This window comes from Odocoileus virginianus, chromosome 5, assembly GCF_023699985.2.
Source record: "Odocoileus virginianus isolate 20LAN1187 ecotype Illinois chromosome 5, Ovbor_1.2, whole genome shotgun sequence".
NCBI lineage: Eukaryota > Metazoa > Chordata > Mammalia > Artiodactyla > Cervidae > Odocoileus > Odocoileus virginianus.
The window spans coordinates 67444000-67458831 of record NC_069678.1 but is presented as its reverse complement, the minus strand read 5'-3'; the positions used below and the strand labels follow the sequence as shown (position 1 = coordinate 67458831).

The 14832-nt window shown below is 40.1% G+C and overlaps 1 protein-coding gene and 1 non-coding gene across 17 annotated transcripts in view; one reads left to right on the top strand and one right to left on the bottom strand.

Moving 5' to 3' along the window:
- The window catches only part of FGGY (FGGY carbohydrate kinase domain containing), a 484689-nt gene that overhangs the window by 342093 nt on the left and 127764 nt on the right, over positions 1-14832 (top strand). For all 16 annotated transcript variants that reach the window (XM_020882047.2, XM_070468099.1, XM_070468088.1 and 13 more), the window contains one exon: positions 7358-7419. In XM_020882047.2, the coding sequence (XP_020737706.2) occupies positions 7358-7419 (62 nt within the window). The remainder of the gene's footprint in view (positions 1-7357; positions 7420-14832) is intronic.
- Positions 678-750, bottom strand: TRNAE-UUC (transfer RNA glutamic acid (anticodon UUC)). Its single transcript has one exon. It is a non-coding gene; the product is annotated as a tRNA-Glu (tRNA).

Sequence of the window (14832 nt, the reverse complement as noted above, 5' to 3'; positions counted from 1 at the left end):
ATAGTGTTAGTAGCTCAGTCCTGTCTGACTCTTAGACCCCCATGGACTGTAGCCTGCCGGCTCCTCTGTCCATGGGATTCTCTAGGCAACAATACTGGAGTGGGTTGCCATTCCCTTCTCCAGAGGATCTCCCCAACTCAGGGATCAAATCCAGGTCTCCTACATTGCAGGCAGATTCTTTACCATCTAAGCTACAGGGGAGTCCTGTATATATAATAACCTATAGGAGGATATAATTAGAAAAAATAACTGAATCACTTTGCTGTATACCTGAAACTGACACAATACTGTGAATCAGTTATACTTCAATTAAAAAAAAAAGCTTTCTATGTCCTCTGATTGTACTTAGAGTAACATCTAAAGCCTTTGAGATGGCCTGCTTGATCTGCCCCACTTTCTACCTCTTTTTCCTCATTTCACACAACTTTTCTGCTTCTTTGCTCTTTTGGACACCTATCAATTCCTAGGACATGTGAAGCTCTTTCCTACTATAGAATCTTTGCATTTGTCATTCTCTGTACTGGGAATTATTGGTTCATATTTCTTGTTCATATCTTTGCTTAAATTTCACCTTCAGATCTCTCCATCTTTACTGAATCCTCTATCTGAAATCAGTGTTCTTTTTTTTTTTTTCTCTCTTTAATTTTGACCTGTCTGCACAGCTTGCAGGATTTTAGTTCCCCAACCAGGGATTGAACCTGGGGCCACAGCAGTGAAAGTGCCAAGTCCTAACCCCTGAACCACCAGGAAACTCCCCAAACCAGTGTTTTTATTACAGTGACTTATCAATTTCCTTCAAAGAACTAATCACAATCTTTAATTATTGTATATATTTGTTGACGCTATACCTCAATGTAATATAATCTCCATGTGAAAAAGAAAATCTGCATGTGAACAGAAAGAATCCCCTGTGGTTATTGACTATGACCAAAACAGAGTGAGTGTGTGTGTGTGTGTTTATGTGGGTGTGTGTGTTAGTCACTCAGTCATGCCCAACTATTTGTGACCCCATGGGGTGTAGCCCACCGGGGTTTTCCATCCATGGGATTTTCCAGGCAAGAATCCTGGAGTGGTTGCCATTTCCTTCTCCAGAGGATCTTTCTGACCCCAGGATCGAACCAAGGTCTCTTGCATTGCAGGCAGATTCTTTACCATCTGAGCCACAAGGGAAACCCTAATATTCATTGAATCTATAAAAAACCTTATCAGGCTAGACTATATTCACATATTGGGATGCCCATTTTCCCTTCATTGGGAGAACTTTGTAAGGGCAGTGACTTATATTTATCTTTGTATCCTGAGTTACTAGAATGATGCCTCGCACAAAGTAGACATGTATCACATTAGTTTCATGAATAGGTAAAACTAACAAACTATAAAAATGAACAAAGCTACCAATTTTGATGATGAATGAAACTGACTGAACTAGCCCTACATTAAATCACAATTGATCTCCTTGAAAGAGAAATTGTCCTTTGAAGAGCTAAAGTTGTTAAAAAAAAACCAAAAAACACATAGTTTATATTTTCTTTCAGGAATGTTTGTTGTTCCTAGTAGCTGTTCAATGTTGAAACTCACAATCAATTTTTTTTTTTAAGTGGGCTTTCTTATTTCATTAGACTTTCATGAGAATTTCAAAGCTGAGAGAAATCAAGCAAAACGTTTTTGCTTTGAGCTAATATTAGTTAAATAAAGAGTTGAAATAGTGGACTTCCTTGATGACCCAGTAGTAAAGAGTCCATTTGCGAATGCAGAAAATATGGGTCCCAGATCAAACATCCCTGATCTGGGAAGATCTTAAATGCTGCAAGCAACTAAGCCTGTGTGCCACAGCTATTGACCCTATGCTCCAGAGCCCAGGAGCCCCAACTACTGAAGCCCACATGCCCTCGAGCCCGTGCTCCACAGCAAGAAAAGCCTCCGTAGTGAGAAGCCTTCCCACTGCAACTAGAGAGTAGCCTCTGCTCACCACAGATAGACAGAGTTCCACACAGCAATGAAGACCCAGCACAGCCAAAACTAAAAAAGTAAGTGAATAAATAAATAATCTTTTTTAAAAAGGGTTGAAATAGCTTAGATGAAAAAGTGACATTACAGGTAAATACAAACGGAAAAAAGACAGTTGTCCCAAGTGATGCCCCTGAGCCTAATTGATTCCTATCTGTAAAGAAGGAAAAAGACAGTCTCAAGAGTAACACATAAAGCTGTTTTTAGTAGAAAAGCCCATCGTGCAATAAGATAGCTTTGTCTCAGCAAAAACAGTTATGGAACCTAAAATTCTTACATTTTAAATTTGTCTTTTCCTTGCCTGTAAACTCTTTGCCAACAGTTTTGATATCTCAAATGGTGCAGTTCTCTGTAATTTTACAAGCTCTTGCCTTTCTGGCATATTAACTTATTAAATGTTTTAGAGAGAGAATTAGAAATGGCCTTGTCCAGGGTCATGCCCTGAGCCAGAGCAGAGCTCAGACCTCAAGAGTTCTTGACTGTGCTCTCTCTCTGCCATATCAAGGGTCAAAAACTGCAGTGCTTAAAGAGTTAGACAGATAGCGTAAATGAACAAACAGACCAGGCAAGAGATATTTTTCACTTCTCCAGAGCAGTTTCTCTTTTCAGCTTACAGTACTCTTGGGCTGAATTCCATGTTCCCTCCTTTGACTGAGAGATGGGCATAGAGAAATAAATCTCTACTCCGAGTAAAGCATTAGTGCCATCATGATGATAAATTGAGTGGTGGCGCCTCTCACAAAGTGGAGGGTGCAGGCCTGTCTGAGGCGATCAGTCCCCACTCAGCTCCAGCTGACTCTTGCCATGGGGAATCTGGGTGACCCAGTGTTTTATATTCACCGCTTCTTCAAGAGAAACCAAAATCTGGACTGAAAGCGACATCTCTCAATTCGAAAACATTGGCTCATTTTTAAAAACATTATATATCCCAAATAAAGTACATCTGTGGGCCAGATGTCACCTCATACTACACATGTATGATCTCTGTTTTCTATTGTATTGCATTTCTATTTTTCTTATATTCCACCTTTATAAGGAAATGCAAAAAAGAAACAAAAATTCTACTTGTGTATTGTAAGATGGCCTTTTTCCTCTTGATCCTGACCTGAAAGCCATCCTGAAGATGTGACTCCACCCAGCCAGTGTAAGCTTCCTACCTCTCCAAATAGTTCGTAGTCTTTTCTGCCTACTCCTACAGCTGCCGGCTGTCAGAGCTGAAATCTGAGAAGATGGAAGAAACAAGAAAAGAGTCATAGAGTTAGGGTAGTTCTGTCTATATATTTCTATGGCAACCACTTGGCAAATATAGTTATTGTGGTAAAACTGGTTATTTCATTGGGAGACAAATAACCACTAATGGGACTCTGTGATCTGCTATACTGTGCTAAATGCTAGAGGATAGAACATATATAGAAAGATCAGCCCTTGGAACAGGCACTCCAGGCTTTTGAAATGAGTGCTCAATTATTCGACAGACCGGCCCCTTGTTTGTTAATCAGGGTGGGCCTTTACCATCGATGCTGTGGAAAAATGAAACTGCAGCTGACCTTTTAAATCCTGTTCTTCCAGCCATTTTTCCTGTTTGGGTGGTACCTCCTTCTTTTTAATAATAGGTGTTATGATCTGAAAACCGTCTCTATATCACTCACCACAATCTTGCCTGCAAAGCAAATTTTCCTATCCACATTCTAGAGGTCCAAGAGAAGAGGCTTTGTGAGGTCAAGTAACTTAGATGGCAGAGGATACTAAGTTTAGACCATGAGTTTGAACCTAAGCCTTTTCCCGAGGCCCATGTTTCAGCTGCTGTTTTAAAATATAGATTTTATTATTATTCAGGTTTGACGAAGCCTGCACTGCGTGCCTGTGCATGCTCAATCGCTTCAGTTGGTCTTTGCAACTCTGTTGTAGCTGGCCAGTTTGCTCTGCTCATGGGATTCTCCAGGCAAGAATCCTGGAGTGGATTGCCATGCCCTCCTCCAGGGGATCTTCCCATCCCAGGGATCAAACCCACATCTCTTATGTCTCCTGCAGGCAGGTTCTTTACCACTAGTGCCACCTGAAAAGCCCTGGAAGCCCGCAGATCAGGAGACAATTACCTTTAAAAGGATAGCTTGTTATTCCCGGTTCTCTGAAAGACAAGGCTGGCCACACCATGCAGGGCCACACAGGAAATGCTAGGGTCGTCTCGAGTTGTCTTGTTCCTGACTCTGGGGTGATTACAGCAGGAACATAGTGGCCCATAGAGGGGTTGGTGAGGAGGTGGGCTCTGGATCAGTTACTTTGCATGTGAAAGACAATGCTCACAGGCCAGTGAGTCCTTCACTATCCCTGGGAATTGGCTAACCATGGAAGGAACAGTCTCTCCAGGGTTACCAGGGCCCCAGATCCCAAAGCATCATAAATACAGAAAATAAAAAGATGTGATTACAGTAACCACATTTCCTTTACTTAGACCCAAAAGTTCAAAGCATCTTTTCACTCTAATTTTCTTATATTCTGTAACGATTCAGTCACTAAGTTTGGTGGCTCAGACAGTAAAGCATCTGCCTGCAATGTGGGAGACCTGGGTTCGATCCCTGTGTCGGGAAGATCAACTGGAGAAGGAAATGGCAACCCACTCCAATACTCTTGCCTAGAAAATCCCATGGACGGAGGAGCCTGGTAGGCTACAGTCCATGGGGTTGCAAAGCAACATGACTAAGCAACTTCACTTTCTTTCAAGTTTGTTTTATTTCCTTCAAAATGTATCTTGTTCATCCATTCGAGATGCCAGGCATTATTGCAGGCACTGAAGAATGGGAAATTACAAGGCTTTTGGTTTAAAAGAGCTCAGAGGGTAAGGTAAGAGATAGACATATAAACTAGTAATTGAGAAGAACTTGATTAACTTGATGAATGCTACAATAGAGCAAAGGCAGGGAATATTCATGCCTTGTATTCCCAACATCAGCCTCTGAATCCTGTCTGTGTTTTCCTACCCTTTGTGCCTACCCTGCTAGGTTAATTTTCCTTAATTTGTCATTATTTTGCTCCACAAATCAAAATAATTTCCTACAGCCTATAATTCAGTGAAACTATAGTCACTTATCTGACTTTTAAGAACCTCTGGCAGTCCACACCCTCCTCATGTACCCATATTTTCACCACTTCATTTATTCTCTAATTTAGTATACAGTTACTCTCTGACCATGAGTGCCCCACACAGACAGATACAAATATAAAGGGTGGTAAGTGTTCCCAAGAAGTACATGGTATTCTGTGAGCATTTGGCCCATTATGGTTCATATGTCCCACATTTATTCAGTGGATATTTATTGAGCATCTATAATTGCCAGTCTCGAGGCTAGACCAATCTCCTGCTGTCTATACCAGACTTGTCTTTCCATCTTCATATCTCTGCTCATCACAGCCTACTTTCTGGCATCCCTTGCCTGCAGCCCTTTACTCCTCCAAACTGCTTGTCCTTTACTTCTTTCCTTTTGCTACTATGCATTATATGTGTTTCTTTTTTCCACTCTATCCCAGAACCTAGTCATAGTACCTGGTGAGGTAGGCAGTTGGCAAATGCCAATAACTGCATTCATGCATGTGGTTCACATGCTAGGCTCTGTGGTTCCTCTGAGAAGCTCATCTAAATCCCCTTTCTCTGACCTCCTAAAGCACTTCCCATAGAAATTAGCATCAAATCAAGTAATGGCTTTAATTATCCATTATTGATGCCAGTGGGTTCATTGTGATGTTCCTACTAGATTGCAAACTCTTTAAGGCTCAGATTGTGCCTCATTAAAGTAACCGAAAATTGGACCTTCAGGAAGTAAACATTCAAAACCTGAATGACTTTCTTTCCATTGAAATGACCACTTGCTTTGGTGTTATTTTGAAACATTTTTGCAGCTCAACACAAATAGAATTTAACACCTTATACCTAGAAGTTCAGGAGACGATGTGACATAGTACTGAAGACCAGAGACTTTAAATAGAGAGACCTAGGTCTGAAACCTAAATCTGCCACTTATTCCCTATGACCCTAGGCAAGATACTTAATCTCTTCTAGTTTTTTCACCTCCATGGTGAATAATAGTATCTTCTTCACAGAAGTGTTGTAAGGATAAATGAGATAATGTATGTAAAAATGCATAGCTTAGTATTGGTATATAGTAAATGAGTCAATAAATTTTAGGTGGTATCATTTATACTGTTGTTGGCATTGTGGTAAGCACACTCTGTGTCCTAGAAACCCTGTTTTAAAAGAATACTAGGATAGGAAAAGGGAGAGAGGAGCTTACTGAGGCTCAGAGCAGTAAAATGACTTGCACAAAGTCACACAACTAGTTTCTATTGGAGCCAGAACCCCAGACCCAGCCTTGGCAACTCCAGAACAGAGCTTCTTTCTCTTTACACAGTCCTGACTCTCCAAAGGCATGCTCAGAGAAACTATCTCCATGAGGCCACAGTAACTGGTCTGTTCGTAGTTTGAATGAAAATAAATAGGTCAGCATGGTTGTTTTGGAGACTCATGTAAACACTGAGAAAATACACAGATTAGGTTCAGGAACTCAAGCCGGGCGTTGGGTGTGTTTTAGCAAGCAGTCACAGCGTGGAGAAACACATCCCTTCCTGATACTTAGCACATATTATTTTGTTTAGAGCCACCAAGTGGATTAAGGGTTAATCCTAGGCATGGAATTTCAAATGAGGAGACCATTGCCCACAGAGCTCAGGCATTTCTGTCCTTGGAAAGCTCTGTCCCACTTTCCCACAGGATAACTTCTGTGTCAGGAGAGGTTCTCTTGACAGCTCTGGGGCAACTCTTTGGTGCTTTTTTAAACTCAGACTCCCTCCTCACAGTCCCTTTCACTCAGCTTTTCCATTAGGAAGATGCAGAGAGTAATTCAAGGTCTGGCATTGCCCTGCGGTGATAGCATGGGGTAACAGGAGGAGGGGCAGATAATGTAACCCCGAGGTCAGTGTTTTTAATACCCGAATCCCCCTCCCCAATCCCAAACACTTACCCTGAGTTATCTGAGTTATGACTCCTTCTCACACCTCTATCAAACCTCACTCTTAGATCTGACACTACCTGCTGCTACCAGTTCAGCCTTGGGAGTTTCATTTCCTACTGTTCTTCTCTTTAAACTTCTTTGTTTTATAAATCCAAGAAGCCAGCAGTTAGTTAAACAAAGCTAGATTTCTGAAAGAGCTGAGACACTCTTGCTGAGTTAGCTTTTTAGCATTCTTGGCTCCTCTGTAGACAAGGAATTGAAAGAAACAGACATTTTAATATATCTTCCTCTGGCTTAAACATAAACTAGAGAAGCTATAAAACTGACCCCTCTCTCTTGTTTTTCAGATAGACCACATGGTGCAGGGCCACGCTGCCTTCCCTGAACTCCAAGCCAAGGCCACAGCCAGGTAATGGCTCTCTCTGTTCCCTACAACTTTCCCCGCCCAGCTGCACTGGTGGCGCTGACTTTAGGCGGCTGCATGATTTTCAGATTCTGTGAGCAATGAAAATGCCTGGCAGTTCTTGGTTATAAGATAGTCATCTGGGTGATTCAGAACATACATGTATTCATTTTCAAAACAGCCTGCGATAACTCACAAAGAACCTAGACGTCCCCATAAAATATTCTAGTGACCATGGTTGAAATGCTCTGATGTAGAAGAGGGTGCGTGGATTTTGGAGTCAGAACTTCTTGGATTCAAACAGTTTTTCTGCTTCTTAACTGTGTGACCTTGGGTAAGTTATTCGATCTCTCTAAGCCTGTCTTTTCATCTATGAAACAGGATAGCAACTGCTAGGAGTGGTTTCTAGAATATATTGTTAAGGGAAGAAAGCAGAGTATAAAGGAGTTTTGCAGTATACTCTTTTTTATGTAGAAAGAAGGTGATATAAGAAAATAAGTATAGGAAAAGAAGTATAGGAAAGTTAAATCAGAAACTAGTGAAGTTATTAACTATAGTGGGGTGTGGGTAGGAATGCGATGGAAATAATGGGGAAATGGGAACAGGGTAGTGGGAGGGAACAGCACTTCTTTGAGCATGCCTTCTTATATAGCTCTGACTCTTAGAATCATGATGATGCTTCATGTCCCTCTGAAAATAAGTAATAGATAGATGGATGGGGGATGGATGGATGGATAGATAGATACTTGGATAGATGTGTGTGATGGGGGTGAAATGCAAATAGTAAAAAAAAAAAGAAAGAAAAGGAACCTATTGTATTAATAATAACATGATCACACTAACAGGGATTTGAGAAAGAAAAAAACTAGCCTAAGTAACTCTGAGAAAGAATATTTTGAGAGTATGCTGTATGGCTAAAGATAGAAACAATTATGTAAATAATATACTGTTATTAGTGAGTTTGTTTTTTGTAGTATCAGTTAGCTATTCTGAAACTCCTTTATGTATATACTATAGTTGAGCAGAAAAATAGATTTTTTTTTTTTTTGCAGATGATGGGAACCAGGTTTCCCATGGATAAGAAAAGGAGAAAGTTAGAATGAACAGTATGGTAATGGATGGAAATCAGAGGTATCAGTATCAACTTGTGGTTTTTTAGTTTATATATTGCTGGATCTAGGTAGAAATAAATATAGATACATATATTCATGTGTGAGTGGGTGTGACATATTTATTTGTTCTCTAGTGATCTCTGCTGAGATGGCTTAGAAGTAATGACACGTTCATAGCAATGCATACACCTAGCACTCATGTTTGCCAAAAAGGAAAGTTGGGGAAGGATTAAATTAGGAGTCTGGGATTAGTAGATACAAACTACTATATATATATATATAATAAGGTGCTACTCTATAGCATAGGGAACTTCTTTCAATATCCTGTAATAAGCCATAATGGAAAGGAATATGTGTATATGTGTAACTGAATCACTGTGCTGTATGCGTGAAACTAACACAACATTTTAAATCAACTGTATTTCAAGTAAATAAATAAAATTAGTGAGTGAGAGTCTGATACAAAGCAAGGTATTCAAACAGGGGCTCTGTAACAACCTAGAGGGGTGGGATGGGGAGAAAGATGGGAAGGAGGTTCAAAAGGAAATAGATATATGTATACCCATGGCTGATTCATGTTGAGGTTTGACAGAAAACAACAAAAACCTGTAAAGCAATTATCCTTCAATAAAAAAATAAATAAATTTTTTTAAAAAGCAGGGTATTTACATAGTCCCGTAGTATTTTACTGTAAGATACTTATTCAAATAAAAGAAAAACAGTGAAGAAATCTTAACTTCACAGTGGAGAAATTTGGCAGGCAATACCTTACCGAAGTGATCAAGACTAACAATACTGGCAATAAGATACATCAGCAACATGGACCTCATTTTATGATGCACTGAGAAGAATACAGCATCATTTTTGTAATGTTTAATCGAAAATGCATCACCTCAGTGTAAACATGAGGAAACATTATGCAGACCCAAATTGAGGAACATTCTACAAAATTATTAGCAAACATGCCTCAAAGACTATGAAATTTAAGGAATTACTAGAGAACTGTCCCAGATTTGAAGAGACTAAGATGCTACTACATCTGGAAACAATATATGATTGTGGATTGGTTTTGATCTTAGCCAGAAAAAGGCCATTAGTGGGGAAAAACTGTCAACATTCAAATAAGTATAGAGATTAGTAATACTATAGTATTTGTGTTAATTTCTTAGATGATTAGTATAAGGGAAGTCTGCATACTGTTTTTGCAGTTTTTCTGTAAATCTAAAATTATTTTGAAAAAAGTTTGAAGAATAATTATCAAATTAATTTCATGATATTAATGCTAGCTGTTGGGCTTTTTAACAAAATAAGGTATTTTATAATATTATCAGAGAAGTTCCATTAGTGTAGCTAGTACCTGGCAAAAGGGAGAAAGTCTAAGGTGAAGGTTATTATCATAGATTCTGGAGCCAAATTGCCTATCTCAGTTTCAGCCCTTAGGAGCTTGTCACCCTCACAACTTATTTAACCTCACTGTGCCTTCATACTTCACTCTACAGGAAAATAACAGTAAGCACCTCATTAGGTTGTTGAGAAGATGAAATGAATTTGAATAGTGTCTGGGATACAATGACAGTTGCTGAGCTGTAATAGGTATTCAGTAAATGATAGAGATAGTGATAAAAGGTGTTGTAGTCACTTGTATTAGACATTTCCTTTCCACCAAGGGACATGCAATCATGCCAAGGCACACCCACACAGCGCAGAAGGAAGTGCATACTGACTGGAATATAAACACCGTGTTGTCAGGGTATAGAGGGGGTTTGACCCCGACCAAGAGTCTCAGAAAGGCTTCGTATGTTTTTCCCTTCTAGGAGTCTCTGGTACCAGGTCATTACCATTGTACCAGAGGGATCACACCACTTCACCAATAATTAGCGTTTTAGTTGGCTTAGAGTCCACATAACCTAGAGGAGGGATGCCTAACCTCAGATCATCAGTGAACCACTAATTGTGTGCAGAGTTTTGTTGATTACATATTTATGTGTATATTTCTGGAAAGAGAGGCCATAGCTTTTATCAGATTCTCGAGGAGTTCCAGCATTTATAAACCTCTAACCCACAGAAAAGAGTGCAAATACAAAATTCCAAGATCTGGATTCAAATCCCAGCTTTCACATGCATTGTTGTGTGAACCTTAGTTTCCTTAACTGACGTGGGATAGAGAGCCCAGTAGAGGGGAGAGAGCCAGCTGTGGGTAACTTCAAGAATTTGAGCATTTGGAAAGATTTCATAAACTGTACAATGACAATAACAACCACCACTACCACAACTTCTACTGCTATTACAGATGATCATAAAAGAGGAGGATTTTTTTTGGAGGGGATCGTTCTAGGGTCAAGCAGCAGTTGTCCATCTTCTATCACCTGCCTGCCTTCTCAGGGAATAGCAAGAACACTGGACTGGGAATCAGAGGTTGTGGCTTCTTGTACCGATTCTGCCATAAATCTCTTGATGACTCAGTTTCCTCACCCATAAAATTACAATCATACCACCCTGCTTAACTCGTTTTCCAAGTATTATAAGGATGAAAATAGACCATGGGAATGCCAGTCTCTGAAGACCTTAAAGCTCAACACAAACCTAAGGGATAGTTTAGACTTTGCCATGAAATCCTCAAAATTTCCAGAACTTTCTTCTGTAGCTTAACCTCATGTAAGTAGTTTCGATTGAAAATATGAAGAAAGAATTTATGGATTAGCATGCAATCTCAGAGAAAGCACCGCATAGGGTGGTCCAGAAGCATTAATTTATAGAATTCACTCTTAAAGTCAGGCTCGGTTTAAACCCCACATCCCTTCACGTGCCAACTGACTTCATCCCCCTTTCCTACTACCTCCCTATATTTTTCCTTCTCTTTGGAGCTAAGTTGCCCCAAAGCATTGCCTGTACTCCTGGTCAGTTTCCTCACTCCACCCTTGCCCACTCGAGTTTGAATTCTGTCATCAGCCCCTGAAACATTTACTATTCCAGTTTCCAGCAAACTCAGGATGCCTTCCAGTCCCTTTCCTTGAGCTTCCAGCCGCGTGCGACACCAGTGATCACTCCTCTTTTCCAATACTCTCTTCCCTTGGTTGTCTAGAATGTCATCCTCACCCAGTTTTGCTTCTGTATGTCTGACTCTTTCTTAATCTCCTTTTCAAGCTCATGATCCTCTTCTTGATCACTGACATCAGAGTTCATAACAGATACATTCTTGGAGCCATTCTGTCTTTGTGGTCTTTTTCCATAACCCCATCTACATCCTTGGTTTCATGTAATTCTATATTTTATCTCCAGCTCATATGTGTAGTAGGCATTCAGTGTTGATTCTCTTCCCTTCTAGTTTCCTTCTATTATCTTGCAAAGGAAAATGTGTCTCTATTTATCAGATCTATAAGTAGACTGTATCAGGACTATAGCACTCACTATACTCAAATCTTAGAACCAAATAAGAATAGTTGTTATTATGTGAAGTTGGTTATTTGGAAGGGACAACAAATCCCTTGGAATGAAAAACTGTATGCCTCTTTTGGTATGACTTGGGGCTCTTTGAAAACATCAGTGCAGGTCACCCCTATCTCAGAGCTTAGCATCAACAAATCCTATTTGAAACCATAGAGACAAATGTTGATAAACAGACTTAATATTTTATACTGTCTATTTACTGTACTCCTTCTAGAGTTCATCCTGAAGAGGACTGTTTTATGAGCTTTTGAAGTGAGTAAACAGTACCTAGATGTACCCATGCATGTAAATGACAACCAAAGTCTCTTCCTGTGTGGGGCCAAATATCCAACTATTTTACTACTTTACCAGAGATCCATTGATTATAACTTCAGCTCTTTTCCTCTAGACTGCCTATTATTTTCTTACTTCTCTTAAAGACTGTTTACCAGTGTTTCAGAATGAGGTTATGATGATAGCAGGATTTGGTGGGAAGATAATAATCCACAAGTGCTGGATTCAAGGTTGGCAGCAGAGCCAAGGTTAAAATCTGGGTCCTCAACTCTGACTGTCTGCTAAGTGTCTTATGAACACTTATGGTATAACAGTGAACAGAGAAATAAAGAAGTCCCTGTTTTCATGGAAATTATGGTCATGCACATACACATACATACATGTATATATATGTATGTATGTATATGCATATCTGTAGAGAGAGACAGAGAGAGCACATACTCCAGGAATTGGTCATCATTCTAAAGAAAAAAATAGAGATGAGTAAGGAGACATAGAATGAGAGGTGTTGAGGTGATGGATGGGAGCTATTTCAGGTGGGGAAGCCATCCTTCATTAGGTTGCACTCAGAGAGGACTCTAAATAAAGAGAGGGAACAAGCCATGATTATGCAAAGAAGATCCCTTTGGTTGAAAGGAACAGCAAGTCCCATGGCCTGGAGGCAGAAGCCAGCTTGGCAAACTCAGTAGACATTTTAAAGGTCACTATGGCTGGACCAAAGTTGAAGAGAGTGGGGGACAGAAGAGAGCTGAAATTTAGCCAAGGGCCAAACCATGTGGGTCATTGTAGAAAGCTATGAGACCACTGGACTTTATTAAAGACTTTTGGTTAAAAGGATGACTTTGGGTGCTCTATAGAGAATTAACTAGACCATTGGTGAGAAGAGGGGTCAGTGGAATCCAGGGATCCTGACCTCAGCAGGCTGATAATCTCCTGGAGGAGGAGGACTGGAGACAGAGAAGCCCAGCCCATTCTGAGCTACTTTTGCAGCTCTCACTGCAGGCAGTGGTGTGATTTTGTTCACTTCCAGTCTCTCAGAGGTGCAAGGTTCTGCTAATTCCCATCCTCTTGCCCAGTCTGTCTTTCTTTTATCCCACTTCCCCTGGAGTTTTTTGTTATTCCTTTGAGGACAATCAGTTTTTCTTGATCTGATTTCTTCTTCAAACCTCTTTTGTTTCTGTGATTTCCGTAATCCCACTGAGGATCACTTTTAAAATGTACTGGTCCCCCATATGCCAAATCTCAGGGTATATCTAAATCTTTCCATTAAAATCTGTATAAATTCCCTCTGAAGAAAGAAAGACCGAGAACATTTTTTAAGAATTTGCAATGTGCCTAGCACTATGCTTAGTGACAATTATATACACACACACACACACACACACACACACACACATAATCTCATTTAAATCTCAATGAGGAAATGAGTATTATAGGGACTCCACTTGTAAACATTGTCCTCACTGTCCATTCTTGTGTTCCCTTGGCCTGTATGGATTCTTCAACCTTGGTCCCTCATTCCAACAACTGGGACCATCAGTCTATCAACAAGTATTTACTTAGGCTCCCCTGAGCTCTGGCAATCATAGAGCCAGGGTGATGATATTAACACCTTTTATCCCCTAGGGTGTGCCAGGATAATTGGTAAATTCTTAATGTCTCTTGGATGAGAAATGTTTTTTTAAATAGACATAAGCTGGATATTACAATGCCTTTCTTTGGCTTCTGTTCTTCAGGCAAGTATAAGAAAGTGCTCATTAGGGTGCTAAGAAGACTGAGGGCTATGCTGACTTAGGAAATCAATTCTTTCTTTTCTGCCTCTCAGCAGATTCAGTGCTGCCCACCGTGGTGCCTGGCACATGAGTGGAAGCAGGGGGTGGGTGTCATGAGATGATTATTCCTTTTCTCTGCCCTCTTCTGTGGGATGCATCCATACGCCTGGAAGGCTGTGTCCACGTGACTGCAGAAATCTATTCTCTGGCAGCCCTGTGCTACAATGAGATGGAGAAGTTAAAAAATAACCTCTAATATTCCATGTGGGATCAATATTTACACTTCAGTAACCGTGTTGAACACCTGGTAGGATGAGTAAGATGTGACTGTTTCCCGGGAGTTCTGATTCCAGAGATGGATGCAGATAAAATTGAGACAGTTATCATATAGTGGCGGAAGGCTCATTCATTTGATATATACTCTTGTGTGGTACTGTGTGCCAAGTGCTCTGCTAAATTCTGAATGTATACTGGTGATGGCCTGCCTTCATGAAGCTTAAAGTCCACAGGACTTTAAGGCAGTTAATAAGTAAACAAATCCATAAATAAATATATGGTGACCAAGCCTGATATGAAAAAAACTGACAGAGTATAGTCATCGAATATCAGGGGAACCCCATTTAGATGAGGTGGTCAGGGAAACACTAGCTGATGGAAACACAGTTAAGACAAGAAGGATAAAAATGAGATAACCATGTGAAGAGCAGAAGGGAGAAACACCAAAGGTTACCAAATGGGAAAGGGGGGTAAGGAGGGATATATAAGGAGTTTGGGATTACCAGATACAAACTACTATACATAAAATAGATAAACAA